At 36.9% G+C, this 22,230-nt stretch overlaps 1 protein-coding gene across 10 annotated transcripts in view; it reads right to left on the bottom strand.

The window, feature by feature from the left end:
• LOC134538168 (uncharacterized) overlaps positions 1-22,230 on the bottom strand; it is a 129,353-nt gene that overhangs the window by 105,023 nt on the left and 2,100 nt on the right. For 6 of the 10 annotated variants that reach the window (XM_063379232.1, XM_063379254.1, XM_063379247.1 and 3 more), the window contains 5 exons: positions 19,935-20,070; positions 16,416-16,529; positions 15,973-16,113; positions 11,108-14,710; positions 691-842 (listed from right to left, as the gene is read on the bottom strand). In XM_063379232.1, the coding sequence (XP_063235302.1) occupies positions 691-842; positions 11,108-14,710; positions 15,973-16,113; positions 16,416-16,529; positions 19,935-20,039 (4,115 nt within the window). In that variant the 5' untranslated portion in view covers positions 20,040-20,070. The remainder of the gene's footprint in view (positions 1-690; positions 843-11,107; positions 14,711-15,972; positions 16,114-16,415; positions 16,530-19,934; positions 20,071-22,230) is intronic. The other 4 variants (XM_063379273.1, XM_063379300.1, XM_063379292.1 and 1 more) reach the window with 1 other exon arrangement.

Here is a 22,230-nt window from a genome sequence, read left to right on the forward strand (position 1 = left end):
AGACAGAAAACAGTATAGTGTCACTTCAAACTTAGGATGTAGCCATACCTGAATAGAAGCCTTAGCCTTCGTGACGTCTGGCAAATATCGTGAATACTTTGTAAAATATATTTCACGAATGAAAATTATTACATCCAGACGTACGCCTACTCAGTCTCCGTCGTCGCACACATTTCTACAAGACGTAGAAGGCCATAAAACGACAAAAATCACATTATTTTGCCGCCCACAAATGCGTCTGGTGACGCCATCGTCGATAGGCCTTAACTCACTGTTTGTTCCTTTCTCTGAATCGGCCAAACGCAGTCCAGAAAAATAGCGTCACTTCCATATTAGCCAATCAAATCATAACTTTCAAAATGCTAATTGTTGTATCCGGGCGTCCTAGCAGAGGTGACTGTTTATTTTCATAGTTGCCACGGTAACGCACGAAAATAAACGCCGGCCAAGAGTACCAACATATACATGAACAAATACCGCACACAGTTAGGCGGTGAAAACCGTACACAAATAAAAAAAACTATACTCTGTACTGTTGAATAAGTACAACGTATTAGGTAAGAAATAAGTCATACCTCACACAGAGAAAGTGAATCATAAACATGTACCAGCATAAAACACCGTAAGGTGACGTACTTGGGAAAGATCAAATTATTAAAAAGGGAATGAGAGGACTTGCAGGGGACTTACTTCTCCTTGCACTCATCACTGACCAGCTCCCACAGCTCGCAGAACATGAGTCGCTCGACTATGCTCTTGTAGTCTTCATGGCTGGTGAAGAACTCCAGCATCGGCAGCACGCTTTTGGGGTCCACAGAGGGAGGCAAGAAATTAGCCTGGTCCTGGGCACACAACAGAAAGAAGTCTTCTCATCTGCGAGTAATTTACGTGATATATCCACATTATTTTAGGTATTTTTTTAACATACATAAATGGCTCCAAACCTCAATGCATGGTGCTCAAAGAAAAATGAAGAAAAAATTTCTGACTTTTTCTGAACATTTAAATAATATTACAAAAAAAAACAGTGACACAATTAGGCCTGTATGGATATCAATTTTTTTAGTTGAAATCAAATTTCAATATGAATCAGGGAACTTTGTTAGTCCGAAACAGATAGTCCATAAACCTGGATAGTCCAAACACTTGGGTGGGAGAAGAAATTGATATGGAGTAGTGTTCTAAAAATAGCCAAAGCACTGCCAAGTGTCCTTGACCGCTGCACTGTCTACCATGTGAGTCATGTTGTAAGAGTATTGATTGATTCAAACCACCACACATAGAAATTTCTTGCACATAACATACAATATTTTTAACACTGTACTGTATTTTACTGGAATTAATTTATGATTTTCTCTGCTATTTAAGCATATTGAAAGGAAATGTTCAATTTAATTCAAGTGTTATCATCTTAATCAGAAACATTATAAATTTATCTATGGAGCTGCAGAATTAAATACTAAAAACTCAGTAATCAACAGCTTTCAAATTTTTTTTTCTGCTTTTAAGCTAGGTAAAGAATAGCTTTTTGGAAAACAAATGCTGTTTTATCACACAAATAAGTTTGTTCTTTGGAACCTTTGGTTCAGAATGTTTTAGATTTTGGATATATACATAGTTGGATGTAGTACCAGCAGTCGTAGTAAAGCTGAATATTTTACGGCTTGATTTAATTTTATTACATGATTTGGTGTTTTAAAACCTTTTCTACAAAGAAAAGTTAATAATATATTAACTTAACAAGAATTAATGAAATTGCAGCTAGTTCAACATGGTGAAGATAAAATTATTCAGCTACATTGATACAAATTTACAACAAGCCACCCAAGTGTGTTAAATGAAATATTGATTGTATAGTACTATTTCAATTGTTTATTGGAAAGGACAGTTTGTTTTAAAAGCCTATTTTATTTGAACTTCAACTAGACTTCTCATCGGTGACCAGAAGTTTGTGTCAACATTTCGAACCAGAAACTTTTCGTCAAGACGCATAGACATTTCAAGAGAAGTCAATGTATTGATCGAGATCAGAGAACTCAAATTCAGCAGTTAGAAGATTGTGCGTATATCTACGCATCGATAGTAGTCCAGGCATTTTATGAGAAAAAGGGGTCAATTTATGAACAAATTGCAAGAAAAGGTTTTATTATATCAAAATTTGCAGAAAAATTCGTAGAACAACATATCCAAAATCCACGAAAATCAACTTTATTTTGGTAACGTTTTTTCCGGGATTTGTCCCGGAAAAATGCGGAATAAATTAATAACTGGAAAACGGTGCATTCTAAGAAGAAAGGTATAGACACTAAAATTAAAGAGCCAAATTAACCATACATATCAAAAATGTACAAAAATCCACTAAAAACTACTATTTTGTTTTCTGGAATTTGTCCCGGAAAACCTAAAATATTGAAATAAATTGAAAATGGCGCATTTTACAGCAAAATGTTTCAGGACAAAGTTAAAGTACACAACGATTTTCATAATATATTTCAAATTCACAAAAATTAACACAAAATAGGTTTTTGGTTTTCCAGAAAATTTCCTGAAAAAAAAGACAAAACGAAAACGTATTGTACGTCAAAGAAAGTCGTGACTAAAATTAAAGACTTTTTTTTGTATTAAATATAACTTCAATTCACCAAAATCTGCTCATATATATAAATACGTATATATTTACATATGCATAGTTTTTTTTTTTTGTGATTGTCCTGGAAAATCTTTAAAAATTCAATAAAACGAAAACGGAACATCGTATTGAAAAAGTTTCGGTGGGACAAACAGAAGCACACAAGATTTCCTATACTAGATCCTAAATTCACTGAAATCTGGTAAATAGATTTTATTTTGTGATCGGCCACGGAAAAAGTATTGAATATGTAGAGGCTAAATAACAGAAAGCATTGTATCCAATGTCAAATTATGTCAGATCATTTTCATTTTCCATAATATATTTTAAAGTTACTTAAATTATATTCCTTTTTCAGTTAGTGATGTGTTAAAACGTTTTTGAAATCTACCAAAATTATTTTCCAGAAAAAAAAAATCAGACTCTCGTTTGAAAGAAAAATTTGACACGTCCATTCTCATAAAACATACCATACAATTAAATTTACACAAAATTTCCAGTGACCTGTTTCGAGAAGAAATAGAAAAATATACACACATTGGGATGCACTCTGCAACACACAATACTGCATAAACATGCATGGATATGTAGAACACCCTACCTTAAAAGCCGTCACAGTAATTGCAGTCCTCGGGAGGTAATTCACGCCGGTTTTTACAGGTTGATCCATGACAGTTTCCACAAGCCGAAGAATGTGCTATGCCGTGTTTCCTACAACTGCAGTTGGATGCACCACAACCATCTTCCTTGCAAGTGCACCTGATTACCTTCAAAAGGCATTCCGGAGCTGTTGGCTTGTCTGTCGAAATTTTGCAAGAGAAGGTGGCCACATTTTCTCCATCCCCATTCTTCTGGATTCATCTTAATTCCCTTCCATTCTTGTATCTGATAGAAAACCCTTAAGAAATGGAAACGAGCTGAAGCACTAGTTGGAGGTAACTGTTCCGGTTGTACACATTTGGAACTAGTAGCTGCTTTCTCACTTAACACTTTAAAACGCAAAGTGTCGAGTGTGTCACTTCTCAACCCATTGTACAGGCGTACTAGCAGCTGTTCTCCCGATTTTACAATGTCTTCTTTTGACACACTAGGAATAATATCTGAAAATACTTTCGCAAGTTGCCTGAAGGCACTGTCATTCTGGATCAGATCCAATATTTTCCCCTTTCCTATACCATAGATGTGTGATGTTGCGTCACATCCCATGAATGCATGGCAGAAAAGAATATTACTACAAATTTCATCACATGGATACATAAAATCACTCAGTACAAGGGAATGGGAACCAGGATAATAGTACATAAATTATAAGCAAATTTTGATAAAGGTCAATTATATAATGCAATTTTTTTGCCCTTAATTTAAGATTTATTTTGAAGTACGGTGCACGTTTACCGTTTTTTTTTTGATAACTTTTTTCCAGGACATTTCCTGGAAAACAAAAAAAAACAATTAAATGTTGATCTGTGTAAATTCTAATATATTATGAAAAAAATTGTTTACTTTATCTTTTTTCTAAACCATTATGCTGTAAAGTGCACAATTTTCCATTTATTTAATTTTTAATATTTTTTCCGGGACTAATCCCGGAAAACGAAGCAGAAGTTATAAGCGGATTTTCTTGAACTTTGGATATGTTATGGCAAAGTTAATGTTCTTTAATTTTTGTCTCTACAGGTGTTGTCGTCAGATGTACCGTTTGCGAGTTTTTTTTCCCACATTTTTCTGGGACAAAACCTGGAAAAAAGTTACCAAAAGAAAGTGGATTTCGATGGATTTTGGATATGTTATTCTACCAATTTTTCTGCGAATTTTGATGTAAAAAAACCTTTTCTTGCAATTTGTCCATGTTTTTTTCATATCTTTCCTGGACTATAGAGGCTAACACCTCAGTTGACTACATGTATGATATCATGATGACCAACATCAGTTCCAGATTACAATATTCTGCAATATAGTGGAAAACTTTGGTTTCCAAGTGAAATGATAATTGTGGACAAAATATTTTACAGGTATTTATATTGTAAAAACCTCGTACTTACCATGTTTTAGTTTAAGAATAAAGTCTTTTATGTATTGTTATTTGCAGTATCAAAAATTATCCATTTGCTTGACACCTTCAGTTTCATGGTAATGAATACTTAATTTTACATTTAGCTTATATTTTAATTCAACAGTTTTCTTGCACTAACTTGCTAATATTTTACAGGTTCCTGAAGGTGAAGATGTCAACCATCATAAGTTTGTAGATATTGAAATTATTTGGTTTGTTAACTGTGATCAATTGAACTGCTGTGGTGAGCACATGAGAAAGTATTTAGTGTAACCTTGGGAGAACACCGATAGTGCTGCACTACTTTCGGACTGTTGTTAGATAGTGCAACAGAGGCCAGAATCGATGATAGTGTGGTTGAAGAATAAAAAAAAATTTGAGTGTGACGCGGACGAGGTGTCTGTTTGAAACGGCGAGGGAGATGAATTCGGGCCAGGGAGCAGTGAACATGCAGGTGACAAGGCCTACGCGCGTGAGCAAGTATCGCGGGCAAATTGAGTAACAGCTGCGCAAGGAGTATGCGGTGACGTCTACAGCCATGGCGATAGCGTGGACGGTTATGGTATTTTCATTGCCTTTCAACAGCTTGGTAATGCATGCGGGACATATGCATTTGACGTGTTTTATAAGAGAAACTGTAAGTTACAATATTTTAATTTTACATTTCTCCTTGCCTCAACTTTACCCCAGAGCCGATGGACAGCAGTGAATCCAGTGGGATGTCAAACTTTGCCACATTTAAATTCATGGCCAAGAAGGCGAAACCTATAAAGATAATTACGTCCACATTTTAATTTAAAATTGCTGTGCAATTTTAAGCAATTGATTTATAACTTGTGCCATCTTGCTGCCTGCATAAGCTCCTTTTGATTAGAGAACTTTTAGCTACGATTTTCTGCACGTTTAAAAGTTTGTAAATACATTAAGCTCACTGAAGTTTCACTAGTTTACAAATTTAAAAAAAAATATTTGGTAGCAAAGAAATATAACTTTACCAGACTTTAGTGATTTGCTAGGGAGGCTATATAGTTTGAATATTTAAATGATTTTACTGATAAAAGTTAGGTCTATGTTTACGGTATCAATTTAATAGATGATTAATTTATTTATGTTAATTTTGGTATTTTTTCCTTGAGCTGCCGCCTTTTTTGCCTTTTAGAATGAAAGAAAGTATTGTAATATAGACTTGTATTTTAGAGATTTGTATTTTAGGAAACTATTATCAAGCATCATTTTAATGGCCTTATTAATGACGTTATTGATGTGTGTATGGCTTACGGTAGCAACTATTTGGAGTTTAGGGATTTGTATGATATTGTGCGTTATTTCAAATAAACCTAAGCTCTATATAACAGAAATTAAAATGGGTTTTATAATTGGTAAAAGTTTAGTGTACATTTTCTCCTGGTTATGCCAATCTTTGTATTTAGGGCTGTTGAGGGGAGTTGCGGTGTTTTGAAATCATATTTTGAAACTGTATGTACTTAGTTCGCAAGTTTAGCAACTTGTTTTATGTACGCGCAACTCCTGACAGAGAGTGACAAAGCTGTGCTCCACTGCGGGTCAAAGGAGATTTGACCAGCAGGATGTAACATTGCAGGATTACTGCCCCCTACTACCAATAACACTTTGACTAAGAATGTTTAATGTTGATGTTTTTTGAATGTTTCATAATTATTTTGTACTCAAGTTTCTAATTATTATACATTGGCATTTCAAGTATTTTATTTGTGCTTTAATAGTTATTATTATTCATTTGGGTTAGGTTTTATATAAAACTGAATGTAGTATGTTTATTATTATTTGTTTCATTGTAATTTACTTAATCACTTAAAATTATCATGTGTATTATTACGTTTTGTCAAATTTTAAAGCATATTCTGGGTAGAAAGACATTCTAGAAAGGTTCAAAAGAAAGGAAGACACGAGTGCAACACACTGTTGCTGGCAAGTTATTTTTCATGCCTCAAGTTTGTGTGTTGTTGGAAAAACAGAGCACATGGATGCATGACTGTGCAGAAATAGACTGGAAAATTCACTGGACGCTGTCTCGCCAGCCAATCAGTGAGCCTTGAGGTGGTGTGATGTGTCTTCCCAGACTTTTAGAGAAAAACTTTTTTTTTTCAGTATTTTTTCCTATATGGCCAGGTACTGGATTCTATGTTGTGATTGGTCAGATGGCCCACGGGGTTGCCTCCCTTTGTTTCTAGCTTTGTAAAAGTAAGGTAACAGCGTGGTGCAAGTTAGTTGTTGCTCGATTGTCGCTACGTGCAGCCGTGTCGTCGGCAACTCGCCAGAAAAAATGAAATAAATCAACGAATAGCTCTCTTCATGCCTGCTGGTCAGAGCCAGGAAAATGTAACCTTTTTTTATATTGTTTTGGACTATTAAATTAAAATTTGACTACAAGTGTCAGCATCAGACCAGGTTGACCGTCGTCACCCATCCGAGAAAGGTTTCCCCGGGAGGACGTATCTGGTTGAGTTAATTTAACCCAGGGACTCAGTTTTTTTTTAATATCGAGAAACAGAAAGCAATGAAGTCCAACTCGAAGTGTGTTGGTATGTATTGTAATTTCTTTTATTTATCACAAAATAATTTGAACAGTATAAAAACTTTTACAGTCAACAAACTTTGATCAGAGGACTGTACTGTGGTTGGTATTGTGTACACGTTCAAGTGTTTTTTTTTTTTTTTTTTTTTTTTTTTTTAAATAAAAATAGCAAATCACTCAGTAACTCAAAAAAGATCTTTAAGTATCTACAACAGTAAGTTTTAAAATGTCTTTGTTATTTTTCTGGGCTGTATTGCTGGGCCAACCTGGAATGTAACAAGGGGAGGACACAATAGTTGTTATAATTTGTAATATTGATTTAATCTGTCACTTATATGATTAAAGGTTTCATGTACTTGATTGAACAGATATCATAATTATATCATTGGTGTCTAACTTTGGTAATTTATAAAGGAACATAAGACATATTTAGATATTATAACTAGGCCTGTGCGAATATTCGAATTTTCGAATATCAAAATGAATAGTTTATTATTCGTATTCGATTCGATTTCGAATACTAACACTTCGAAAAAACGAATATTCAGTCATTTACGAAAAAGGCTGAGCGGGATCACTACATCTGGCCACGTAAAGCCCGTTTGAACACAGTAATTCGGAGCGATAACTAACGTATTTTATGTAGAAGAATGTCGTCAGGTCGTTTAAAATAGATTTGAACTGTCAGCATACTGATAAAGATAAATACGTGTCTGTAAAATCCACACAACCGGGACGTTATAGGTGACAGTTTTCAGATTAGAGGGTGAAACATGGTTTGTCGGCACTGTAATTTCGTTCCGAACGTAACGGCAAAGAGAAAGAAAATTGTACAGACCATGTGGAAAACATCTGGCCGCATACTCACAGCAAAGACTCCAAAAGCCTAACATGCTATGTCAATGTTTTTCAATAGGATAATACACAGTAAACGACCGGATGCAGGCGGCAACCCCCCCCCCCCCCCCCCTCACCTGTTCATACCCTTCACACCCTTCCCAAATTCCTCGCGTAGTGACAGCTCAGGCAATTATCCTGTCCCGCGCGTCAAAAAAAAAACTCTTGCCAAGAACTTACTTAGCTTGCGATCACGTTACATGGTGTACCAAGATTGAGAAGTAAATGTGTTTTCTATGATGGTAGATCCACGGTTCAAATATTCACTAATTGAGGATGAAAATTTAAAAAAAATATGGGTTGAAAATTTGTGCAGGGAGGTATGTAAGCTGTGTAAGCTGAACACAGTAGCTGAAACTATAACTGAGACAAAAGAGGCTACAAGTGAAATGCCTATTAAGAAGTCATATCTGTGGGCCTACGTGAAACCTTCAACAGCAGCTCAGTCTACTCTTGCAAGCTACGAAGAAACTATCCAAGGAGAAGTAAACAAATATCTGGCAGCACCCTTAATCCCAAAGAATGAAAATCCTTTCAGTTTCTGGTCAGAGAAGGGGCGCACTTGTTTCCGAAACACAGCTGTGGTAGCAAGAAAGTACTTGCCTATACCTGCCACACAAGTGTGCAGTGAGAGACTTTTCTCAACAGCTGGCAACATTGTGACGTGTAGAAGAGAGAGTCTACTCCCCGAAAATGTAGAGCAGCTTGTGTTTCTCCACAAAAATTTAAATTAGCTAATATGTAGTGATGTGACAAGACTCTTTTTAATACAAACTAATTATAAAATTGGAGAACCTTAAAATTTTAAGTACTGTCAGTTTTTTGATTCTACATACATTGTATCAGTAAATATGTACCTGTTATATTGTAATGTGATGTGATACAACATGTTTGATGGGATTTCAATTCTCATTCCAATTATTCGAACTCAATATTCGTATTCGAGAATAATTTGGTATTCGTATTCGAATTCGATTCAAACTAAAAAACTGATATTCGCACAGGCTTAATTATAACCTATAACTGTGTGTCACCCATACTAGTGTGATGTTTTGAATACTTGTATCTTGAAATCATTTACAGTATCTTGTCACATAGCATTGCATACTTGAAATCATATATGCAAAACTAGATTAAATGTTTAATTTTTCAAGTTTTTATTTCACTTCAATGCTAGTTATATTTCAAAAATTCCAGATAGTTTGTTAACTATTAGTACAGTGAAAGTTAGAATGGCCCATGGGAAAAGATTATTTGTTTACAGTCTTCCAAACTTTTGTATAAGTTTGAGTAACGATTAATATAAATCTGCTTACTCAATCTGCACATATAGAAAAGATAGGTAGAATAGATTTTAAAAAAGTAGTTACATTATAAAGATTCAACAATTAATTAACCCTGGTAATCAAAATTTTTTCCAATCTAAAATGGTCTCCGTCCCTATTAGTTTGAACTAGCTAGGTTCTACTGTATCAAAATACTTTCAAATAGAAATATATAAAATTTCAGTAAATCTGTAAATTATTTTTTAGTTTTTTTTTATGATAGTTTATAAGTCATATTTTAACAAATACATATTCATGGTATTTTACATTAAGGCCTCCAGTAGATGAATATAAATGTGTTGGGTGACCCGCTGAGACGTCAAAATACATGAATGGACAACATACTGTGTTTCAATTTCGATTTGCAGAACACCATGCAGTGTCGGCTATACGGGTACCCATCAGCCTTCTAAATATGTTAAATACCCGTGCTTTGTTTGAAAAAAAAAATATGGAAAAAGAAAATGCATCATTGTTGGTGGTTGTATCCAGCCCTTTGGACCACACTATCTACATAGTAGTGTTTTCCCTTTAAAATTCCGTGATCAGAGGCAGCATCTACAGAAATTTATTATTTTCATACTACCATATAATAATCTGCATATTTCTCAATTTCACAAATAAGTTTATTCTACATTAAACATAGTGATAAAAGGTATGAAAATGAAACTCATTCCGCAAGAAAGAGTACGGAACCAACTGCCTCGGGCAACACGTTGGACGGTAAACCACTCATTTGTTTCAATGTTCAATGCAACATGTTGTGTTCCAGCCGCTTCACTTGCCCACAACGCCGTCCCATGCAAGAGAACCCCATCATTTACTTTGCACCATCTCAACACATGAGGTGTGTTACAGCGTGTCACCCGTCACGTTTAAATGCTAGTCTATTAAAGGCCTAATGGTCATAAAAACTTAAACACAACTATGTGAAAAAAGTATGTTTTGAAGTTTTGGAGATTTTTATTGCAGTAGGGCAAATTTCTTATTGTTCGCTTGCCTTCTTTTCAACTTTCCAAAAATTTATTGATTAAGTTTGTCTCCCAGTCTGAATCACTGCACACATGTTGAAATAAACTTTGAGTTGATGTATCAAGCCCGTTACAAAAAAAATGAAATTGGAATTTACAAATTTTTATTCTACTATAAAAATTACTTCTTACTTGAGTGGTGACAGTTATATGAGGAGATGTGAAACAGCTTCACAACATTTCACATAGTAACAAATATTTGTTCTATCAAAGTGTAGATATTTTAAATCAAGTCAAACACAAATAATATTGTAAGTTTTGATATTTGAAATTGTTAATATTACGACAAGTCATGAAATACCACAGAAGATAATCCATGATTAAGCAGTTACTCTCATCTGCCAGAGTGATTATTATAGGATAGTTAACAAGCTGTAGAATTCGGCCACCCAACCCTTATAAGAAATGCTGCCAGACATCAGATGCTTAATTAACTTCCAAAACTACAGCTAGCTTTTGCCTTTCCACTGGGAAATCATTTCACTTTATGACTACCCAAAGTAAAATTAAATTTAATATATTTAATTATTAAAGGTTTACCAATAAATCTTGATGCACTAGCATGAGTTATAGCCTATACTAAAGCTGCTGAAGGAAGGAATGTATAAGAGCACTTACCCTGAACCACGCTGTCTTCCAGCTGCAGATTTCCTTGATGATGTCATTCATATTTGTAGAGCGGTACGAGCTGTGAGAGGTAACCAAGCCTCGTGGCTCACGCAGCAACGGTGGTATGATCTGCACCTGCTCTAGCTGGCTGCCCTCGCGAAATCTCACGCTCTTCCTACGCTTCTCCTGGCCCACCGGCCTCACCGTCTCGGGAACCCGCGCCACAGCCGACATCGAGGGGAGGTTGAGAACTGGAGATGCAAGAGGACTCTGCACCACAATTGTGGGGCGAGTGGTCGAAGTTGAAGCCGAAGCCTGATCGAGGTCTTTAAACGACAATTTAGGGATCCTTTTGGAGCGCAGGCAATGATTCTCCCGTTCATCAAGCCTTGTGTTCTGGATTTCAGGTTGGATGGGTGTGGGACAGTGCAGCATGTTCTTAAACTCAATAATCTTCTTGACATCCTGCTTAGCTTCATTTACTTTGGTGGCTTTTGATGCCCTTGACTTACCCTTTGGAGTGTCGATGGAGGCGCAGAGGGCTTCTGTAAGCAAAGCAGAACGGTTTCTATTTGTCACTTTCACATTCACGGGCACTACCTTCATGTGTGTCTTGCTACGGTTTTGAGCCCGTTTAGGTTCTTTGCATGGAGCCTTGTTTCTTTTCTCATGATGAGTTTCTCTAACTTTATTGCACAATGATTTTAAATTTTCTTGTTGATTCTCTTTGCTATTCGACTTGACAGTTTTCACTGAAGAACTTTCACTCTTTGATGTTTTCTGTTTGTGTTTCTTTCCTTTTTCTTTTTGAGACTTTTCTAGAGAAACTTTTCTATCTTCTGTTCCAGATGTACTTGCTATATCATTTCTCACTTCATCCTCAAACGCACATTCCATTTCAGTTTCAATTCTTTCACCTTTACTAGTTTCCTCATCCCGATCCCCACTATGTGTTGCATTATTATACAAACTACCACCAGATCCATTAATGTTCATGAAAAGGTAATGATCATAACTGTCAGACTCATCTTCTGACAAAACTACAATTTCTTGCTCCAAATCATTTTTTTCTGATTCTTCAAACAGCTGAGAGTTAGGATATGCTTCATCATCACTAATTGTGATGATCTCATCCTCTGCAAAAACTTTCTTAGATAATTCTAGCTTTACCAAAACTGGTTTCTCATCCACATCGTCATCTTCATTTGGAAAAATGTCTGAAGTGGTAGACAGGCGCGATGCAGAAGATGACAGTGGTAGAGTGGTGGCCAGGCTATGCACAGTAGCTGCACCTCCCACTGAAGCATATTCTTGAATATCTGGTGCAGATTCTGCCACAGGCGGAGAAAATGAAGGAAGAGTTGATAAGATCTCTGGAAGAGGCGTGACTGTTGGTACAATATCGCCAGCCTGAGCCGAGTCTACAGGAACGGCTTGAGGTGAAATATTCACAGAAGGTGGACACACCACTGACAAAGCTGGTGGTGTTGGAACTTTCAGCTTTCTGGGACAGCTTTTTCGCCCTCGCCTTACAGACGAAGATGATAGCTGTAAGTCAACGGCAGACGATTTAGTCAGCACTACAACACACGGTGGACAGGTAGGTGTAGCTGCCTCATCAGGTGATGTCACTGTAGATGAATTATCTGTTGCAACCTTAACAGATGAGAGGGTTACACTAGCAGCAGGATGAGGAGCTTCTACCTCATTTGCTGCATTTACATCTGTCACAGAATGTGAAGGACTTGTATCTGTTATAGGTCCTGAAACTTCCATTATACTTACAGGCTTAGAAACTGGAGATTGTGAATCCATCATCAGAGCAATTAGGGATTCTACATTATCAATCGGTTTGGGATCCCTTACAGAACATGAAGAACTCACATTCGTTTCACATTTAGAAAGTTCCAATCCAACTGCTGGATCAGATCGTGCAGACTGACATGATAGCACATTAGGTACAAGAGATTGTACCCCATCTACTGGTTTAGGAACCATTAGAGACTGTGAGTTTGTCAAAGTTATAGAACCTTCAATCATACTTCCTTTTTTAAACACTGGAGACTGAGAGCTCCCCATCATCTGAGCAAGAAGAGACTCTACGTCATCTACTGATTTAGGAGTCATCTCATATTGTGAAGGGTCCACAGCAGATTTAGATTGAGAAATTTCTATCCTTTCTGCTGGTTCAGATGAAACAGATTGACATAACATTTCAATAGGTTGAGGAGATTCTGCTCCATATGCATGTTTAGGATCCGTCACAGATTTTGAAGGGCACGTGTCTTGCATTACTCCAGAACCTTCAATCACACTTTCTTGTTCTGAAACTGGTGAGTGTGAGCTCATCAAAGCTAGATGAGATGCTACATCATTACCTGGTTCTATACATGTCACAGAACGTGACGGGCATATGTTCGTCTCAAGTCGAGAACATTCCGTCACAACTTCAGGTTTCGCAACTAAAGCAGCCTGTGGGATACTTGGCAACACAGGTGGGTGAGAATATTCTATCCCATCTGATGACTGATGGCATTCCATAAAGCTTGATGGTTTAGGGTCAATCACAGAAGAATTGTGTGCTCTGACTGCAGGGTTAGAATGTTCCATTCCATTTTCTGATGCACATGGTTGAGGTGATTCCATGCTGATGGCTGATTTAGGATCCACACTGGAATGCAAAGGATGCATGTCCACTGCAGGTGGAGAACATTCTATTTCATTTGGTATCAAAACTGGCTGTATACTACACATTAGCGAAGAAGGCACAGGAACTGAAGAAACCTCATCTGCTGGTTTAGTATTTGTGAAGGAATGAGAACGGCTTGCTTCCGTTTCAGTTTCAGGTTGTACTATACCATTTGCAGGTTCACATGGCGAAGAATGGAAAGACATAAAATTGGGTAAAGGATGTTCCACATCACCTGCTAGTTTAGGATCTATCACAGATTGCAAGGGACGTGCATCCATCGCAGGCTGAGAACATTCCGGCACACACGGTTTCATAACTGGCACAGACGGTGGTTCTGACACTGGTAGAGATTGAGAACAATGTGTAGCCAGGACAGGTCCACAATGATCCAAAGCACCAACTGGTTTGGAAACCATCTCAGAATACGAAGAGTGTATTACTTCAGCAGATTGACTAAACGGTCGAGAGATGTCAGTTGACGTGTCCGAAGAACCGGATGTCACAACCTGCGGAGCAGGTGAAGTCACAACCTGCGGAGCAGGTGAAGAACATGTCTGGTGCGTAGCAAACATTCCAGGTGGCAATAATGGTGTCTGGGAACGAGAAAACTGTTTCAACAGCTCGGAACCAGACAGAAGGTTCTGGGGCACAGCCTCAGCCTGGAAGCAGGAGGTGGAAGAGATCCTCCGACGGGCGCACTCCGAGCCGGGGTGCATCTTGCAAGGAAGCTGGCAGACATCGGGCAGGTGGCGCTTGCGGGTGGCCGGCACGTCCGAGGAGCTGCCCACGAGCTCGGGCGAGCACGGACTCTCCCGGTGCAGCACCACCGGCGGCACCTGCACAGCGGGCTGGCTCGAGTCTGGCTCCTGGTCGTTATCATCGTCCACGGACAAATCGATGCACAGCACTTGTCTTGATACCTGCCACAGTCAATACATTGCTTTTTAAGTCTAGCAGGCCATTAAGACATACTAGTTGAGTTACCAAGTACCAACAAACTGACCACAGTTTTACATGAGCAGACACTGTAATGTTGAAGTAGGAAAACAACATATGCTATTATTCAAATTTGTTTGCTAATCACTGAGCCAAATGCCAAACCAAAAAATTCATCTTCAGATATAAACCAAAAATTTTACAAAACAAGAATTTCTACTACAATATCTAGTTTTTTTTTAAGAGTGATGATTTGCCCTTAATATAAATAAAAAGTAACAATAACTTAACCAAATAAAAGTTTCTTCAAAGTATAATGGCAATAGCAAAAAAATTATAATTTCAATTTAAATTTTATCCCGCAGGTCTAATGTAAAGCTTGACTCACAATGAACCATTCCATTACGTGCGTCCATTTCCCATCCGCCCGTAAATCACATGATCTGCCGAGCTTTAATTTTCGACAGGCGGATAGATGAAATTGTAACCTCCAAAATATAGGCAAAACATTGCCTTAGCTAAAAGGGTTTTATGTTTGTAAAATTTTTAGCTGTTTCCATAACAGGTTTTTAACTTGTGTTTGAACTTGTTTTGAAGTTTGATATTTGAAACAAAAATTGTCTTGAGACACAGAAGTGTAATTAATTAAGTATGGTAAACTTGAAAATATACAAAAAATATCACAGCAAAAATAATTATGTTTAATTAATTATTAATGATTAACTTAAATGATAGACTTTACACAATAAATTTTTGGAGCGAAAAATACAGTTAAGACATTAATACGAGACACTTCAAAACAGCCCACAAATTGTGAAAAGAAATGCCCTCATTGAGGTTGATGTGCAGAGAAGCATAATTTTCCTATAGCTGATAGATTAGAATTGTATGGTTGAAGGTCAAGGTTGGACAAAAACCAGGTGGGTATAATTTAAAAATTATTCAGATAACTTAAATGATAAGATCTTGATTAGTATATAATTTTTTGTTCCTGTGAATCACAAGAAACATTAATGAACAAACTTTTGTTGTTATTAGAGTGTAATTAGACCAAATATTCAAAAAATTAAGATATTGTATTTAAAAATAAATTATTTTAAAAAACCATTTGTTTTTTTTTATAAAAACTACTTGGTTTAAACCATGGTGTATGCCATGGTTTAAAACAGCCAAAACTGTTGTAGGTTCATGAATTTTCTGTAAACATTCCCCTAGCACTCTGGGAAGTCAGCCACTAGTTACTCACAGTCGACCTTACCAAGGTGAACACGAAGGACTCTGGGCCTATGACATTTTCGGAGCCAAACCCAATCATGTCGCCCTCGCAGAGAGAGAGCTCTCGTTCTGGGAGGATTCTGTGTTTATTGACGTAAGTACCATTTGAGCTCTGCAACACACAACCGACTCACAAAGCGTTAACGATGCAGCTGAAGGAACTTACATTTCAAGTTAAACACCAAGCAGCTCCAAAACTTAAAAAGTGATGAAAATAAAATTTAAATCATTTACGGATAAACATTCTTAATAATAAGGTGGGTACACGGTACACATCACATACAATAGATTAAATATTTTCAACAAAGCTCTGTGCAAGATGTGCACCAATACTATGCGATTTTCAATAAAGAAAACATGCAAGGTTTACTGATCATCACTACTGTCTAGCTACGTCCCACTAACATCACACACCCTCAGATCCTTGATGAAGACGATGTTTTCAAGCAAGCGCAGTTCTCCGTGCAAGCGCGACACAAGGGAACTCAGCATGCGCAAGTTACAGTTCATGGCACGGCCCACAGTATACTGCAACACACAACCAGAACCCTGAAGACAGAAACATTTCACTACAGTTGTATCACACCCAACTGCTTCTCATGAGTACAATACTTGTCAGAGATCATCTCAATGCCCTGTATACAAAAGGCATTGTTATATACACCCAAAATAGATATTTCAAGCAAATCAACACATGAAGTGATATTCATTCCCTATCATCTGATACCTCCCCACATGATTTTCAATACAAATTTTCTAAATCAAAATTATTATTTACTGTTGTAACCAAAAAAATCAATAATTCAAAACTTATTTCTTTATTTTACTAACTATCAGTAAATTAAAATATGTGACAACTTAAGACAGTCACCTTCACAATACATATAATTTTTCAATCACAGCATTTGTACATACAAGGTTTTCCTCCAATATTTATCGCTGCAGTGTTTTTAATACATAAAACACAGTTTAATAGCATAATTTACTAGCAAAACCTTTAAGAAATCACAAGCAATAAGTCTACAAAATAATATGCACACACAATTTGTTCAAAAAAAGTAAAGCAACACAGTCTGCACATGAAATGAAAAAATTCTAACCTCTAAGCATAAAAATATTTTATTTGGAACATTACTGCAACTGATTCCAGCCATTGCAATTACCTTCTAGAAAATAGTGGGATTGATATAGACAACACTTTAGATTATGTAAGTAGCATAAAAATTCTGTAAGTCTTTAGACGTGTCAATAGGGATGGCAAAACTTCTCAACAAATTGATGTATAACTCTTTTGATATTGCTTGAAATATTTCGATACCAATAAAATATTGGGCTGAAAATATCAATATTTTTTTACATAACTGTCTCTTATAATATACAAACTTTTACCCAAGTTTTACTTGTTTTAAAATTATTATTTTTAGTATATGTTATATTGAGTTATTGATACATCTAAGCTAAAATAAAAGAATTACCTCATAAAAGTTTAGCTCTTTCTAGCAAAAGTGAATACCACTAATATGTATTTGTAAAGTGCCTTTTCACGTCACTTTTAAAAGCCATACTGTCACAACACTGAATACAAAATCACTCCGTCACATGACAACACTGAAAGGACTGAAAACATATATAAAATCAGTTACTAGACATACATACACGTATCTACTGCCACATCACCGGCCACTGTCCTTGTCTCTAACAGTCAACCTGTCACTGCACTGCAATGCTTCAACTTACTAACCTAGGAAATTCCCTAATGTGAACTACGATATTTCCCTTTTTTCGTTCCTTTTAAATAATAATTTGTTCTTCCCAAAAAAAAAAAAAAAACTTTGACGCAGAGCTAGCAAATGGTAACGGAGCCAAAAACCATCTGTTCTATGCTATTGTAATGTCTGATGCTATGTATTTATGTTGAGGCCATTTGTGGCGGCCTCAGTCGTCTTGATTTTTATTATAACTTTTATGGTGCGTTAAGGTTGTTTTAAGATGAGTAAATTGTTTTATAATATTATTTATAGTATTATACTAGTTAATGGTGTATGTAAATTATTTATTTGTTGTTTAGTTGTACGCTTATTATTCTTATTCGGTAGTGGCAACCGCTAGAAAAACCCAGAACGATTGAGCGGAGTGAGGGGTGGCTGGACAGGAGGGGGGGTGACGTCAGCTGACGAGAGAAGGGGAAACGGCGGTCAGCTGTTTTTGACGGACAGAGTGAGTGTGTGTTGACCGCGGGCCGCGGAACTAGTCGGCAGAGACGAGAATTGGCTTTTCAGCGATGAGCTACGAGTGTGACGTTACGTGATTAATATTGAAGATGACGGTAATGCCACGACACCATCGGCGAAGTAACACCAGTCGTGGTGTATGAGAATGCGATATCGTGGGCCTAGTGCACTGGTCATCAATGTAGCGCGATGCTACAGGCGCTACAAGGTGAGCGGGGTTTACATCCGACCCCGGCGCACACCGACTACAGAGGTATGTCTCTAGAACAAGTAAGTGCGAGAACTGGATTAGTAACTTTTGGCTCCGCTGGTTTGACTTGCGGGCGACGTGTTTAAAACAGAGTGCGGCGATGGAAATTACTGGTAGAACTATCTAGACGTCACTATTTCGTTTATCCACCCTACCCTCCTCCGTAATAGACTTTATGGGACTTTGGTTTATTTTAGGTATAGTGTAAGAGTGTTTGTATGCGAATGTCACCAACGTACATTAAATTTAATTATAGCAATTGAAATGGTATCACGAATTGGATTTATAGGTTGCTTTCCCTTTTTACCGTACTTAATGCTGGTCATTTTATTTCTGGTAATTCATTATATATATATGTTAACTATCACAATAAGTTTAGCAGGACTGTCGGTCAATTTAGTACGTTAACGATTGCTTTTGCGCACTGGTCAAATTTTAAGCCAGTCCATGCGCGTCTATTTAAGTTAATTTTACTACACTTTCATTATCAATATGTCAGTAGAGACGCGTATACGGAACTGGCGTGGCGGGTGCGGACGTGTTCAACTACCCCGGTATAAGGGGGGTTGGCCACAATATTTTGATTAAGACTGTTCTGATATTCTCATGTATGGAATGTTTTAAACAGTGAATATTGCATCACTAATGTAATTGTCTGTAAAACCCAATCCATGCAAGGAATTTATTTTATATATACTTCGGAGTGTATGGTATTGACTCTTCGTAACTAAAAATTCAACTCACTCCTCACATCAATTGTACAATTGTACGACGATGTTCATAGCTTTCAAGTTTAGTAAATATAATATTGAATTGCAGACAGTTAAATGAGGTTTAAGTTTTTAATGCTATCTTTTTCATAGCACTCACTTAGTTATTAACATTTTCTTTGTTTACACTGATATTTTATATATATCATTTAACACAGTTTGTGTTTGTATCAGATATTCAAGAGTCAACACATACGTCTATTAGTTTGATAATTTCTAAACCTACAATACTTTACTATTTGAGTTTAGAGATTTATAGAAAATTATCAAACATATTACTTTAAAAGCTGCTACATAACACCAGTGACTATCTTAGTGAGCACAATTTTGTGTTTTTCATCATCATTCTGGTTTCCATTATTGTAGGCCCTATGTCTTCTTTCTAGTTTAATAACAAAACCCAACCATGTTTCTGCTTGATTTGGAGTTATACCTTTTTATTGTAAGTTATTTTTAAATTATTTTTTTATTCAGCTAGATTTCTTTACGTAATAACATCAAATAAAAATGGACAGTATTACAAAAAGGAGCCATGCGACTCAATAGTCAGTTACGTAATCACTCGCCAGTGTGTTGTGTGTCGACACATTGTTTCGAATCAGTAAGCTGTGTTGATTCGAAAGAATAAAGACACTTCTGTGTGTCATTCTGCCCTGCATGAACAGCTGGTGGCATGACTCACCGTGGTGCGGTAGCGGAACAGGTCGATGGCCTCTTTCTTGATGGGTCGGCCATTCGACACATTGGGATCCAGCTCTGTCACGCGTACCAGCATCCACTTGACCATTCTGAAGCTCCTTCCACAGGCTCATCACATGCTGGAACACACGAGATGCCTGTGGCAGCACACACACACTGCAGCTCTAATGTTCGTATGCATATTAAAGCATAGTACTAAACATCTCTTTATACATCATTAGGTCACCATTTATTAAAACAATGAGTATATAACAAATATATATATTTAATAACATATACACATCATCAAAAACCAAACCCTCATTACACATTATAAAAAGTTCAAATAACGGTAGTTAAGTTTTAATTGCTGAAGTAGGTAATTCAACATAACTGTACCACTACTCTAATTAGTTAAAGAATTTATTCATATCATAAGAAGAACAAACAAATAATTATAATGCTTTAGTAATGATACTACTATGAATGCTGTAAGTTTTGTAAAAGAATATTTGTAAGAAGTTGAGATATGTAAAACTAGAATGTACGATATACTTGAAATGCCTCAAGAGTTAAAAAAGCTCACGTGTCTGACTGTGCATTACCTCTTCCCACACTTGGCCATGCCCTGCAGTGCTACCACCTGATGACAGATAAGTACTCCTGGTGTAAAGCACACGTATGATCAAGAGAGATTAAAATGATGCTTTTTATGTGTACATACAAAACAAATTACAAAATATTGAATGAGGTATTGCAATTCATGCTGGATATTAGCTAGTTGGAAAATAAATGGGAAGCAAGCTCAGGATGTTTGCAGATGATTGTCATACATGCAACTATAGGGGAAGGAAAATGGCTAGAAGGTGATCTGAATGGGAAATGGGGAATGGTATGGCGCTACATGTAGACAAGACAAAGGTAGTCAGGTTCATGAGGAGGAGAAGGACGATAGTAAGGTAAGGTTGTATTGTTGGAAGGGACAGGAGATACGGAAGGCAGACGACAAAGTACCTTGGGGTAATCCTACAAAATAACTTAGGATGGAGAAGCAGGTTCTGAAAGTGATCAAGATGAAGAAGAGAGCACAAGGTCTTTGTGACAGGCATGGGAAGGAAGGTAAAGGGAAAGGCGTACGCCACATTAATCAGGCCAATAAAGGAGTACGCGGCGGCGGTATGGGACCTATACCTGGTGATGGAAATGAAAGAGCTGGAGAAGGTTGAGCACAGGGCTGCGAAATGGGTCATAGGTGTGTGGAGAGGAAGATGCACAGGCACTCATTCTGGGTGAGAATAGAGTGGGAGTGACCTCGGAACAAAGCCTGAAGGGGAGGGAGACATAATTTGAGGAAGGACTCCTTACTATTAGTGAAAGCCAAACTCTAAGAAGATTTTCATTTTCAAAGTCACAATTATGCAAGTGCAAGCAGCCCCCCTCCCTCTCAAAGACCCACCTCCTCCCCTGCTTGCACTCTTATATATTGTCCCATCTCCTCTTCCAGTTTGGCTAGCCACCCAACCCCTTCCTTTCTATTAGCTAGAAACTCTCCTCATTCATTATTTTATTTTTTTTAATTCCTACTTATTGCAGAAGCTCCTCCCTCCACTTCTTTGCCTTAACTTCCTCCCGCTCCCGCATCACTCTCCTTCATCCACCCTCTCACAAATCAGATTCCACAGCCATTCCTTCTCTTGGTTTCCATCTGACTGTCATAAATCCCTTCCCAGTACCTGCAATGGCCTCCCACTACTCTCTCAATTTTTATTCATCTTGCTGATGCCTGACCTACATTTCTTCTTGTTATCTACTTGGGTAATATTCTTACGTCGTGGCTATTCAATAAAAAAAAAATAATAATATTACAAAAATTATTTTATCAAACACTTAATATGTTCATCTATTTACCCTGAAAACAGCATTTATAAATTCCGGTTTCTGAGAAATCAATTTTACAATGTTACATTACAATACATGTGGTTCTTTAAATGATTCATGCAATGGGGAATTATGTTTAAATACAATTTCTTGGATATATGCCATTTCGGTATAGCACTGTTTGTCATGGAAAAAATTTAAGAACAAAAACTAAGAAATAAAAATTAAAACATAACCCAAAGAGAACAAGCCTAAATCAACTATGGCAAACAGATAAACCCAATAATGTACCTAAACAGGTATTATGGAACACACGACAATGACAACCAACAGACAAACACATTCAAACTTAAATATCAGATAGCACAAGAATTTCATGGAAGTAATTTAGTCATGAAAAAAAAAACTGCACAGACGAACAC

Source organism: Bacillus rossius, chromosome 1 (genome assembly GCF_032445375.1).
Source record: "Bacillus rossius redtenbacheri isolate Brsri chromosome 1, Brsri_v3, whole genome shotgun sequence".
Lineage (NCBI taxonomy): Eukaryota > Metazoa > Arthropoda > Insecta > Phasmatodea > Bacillidae > Bacillus > Bacillus rossius.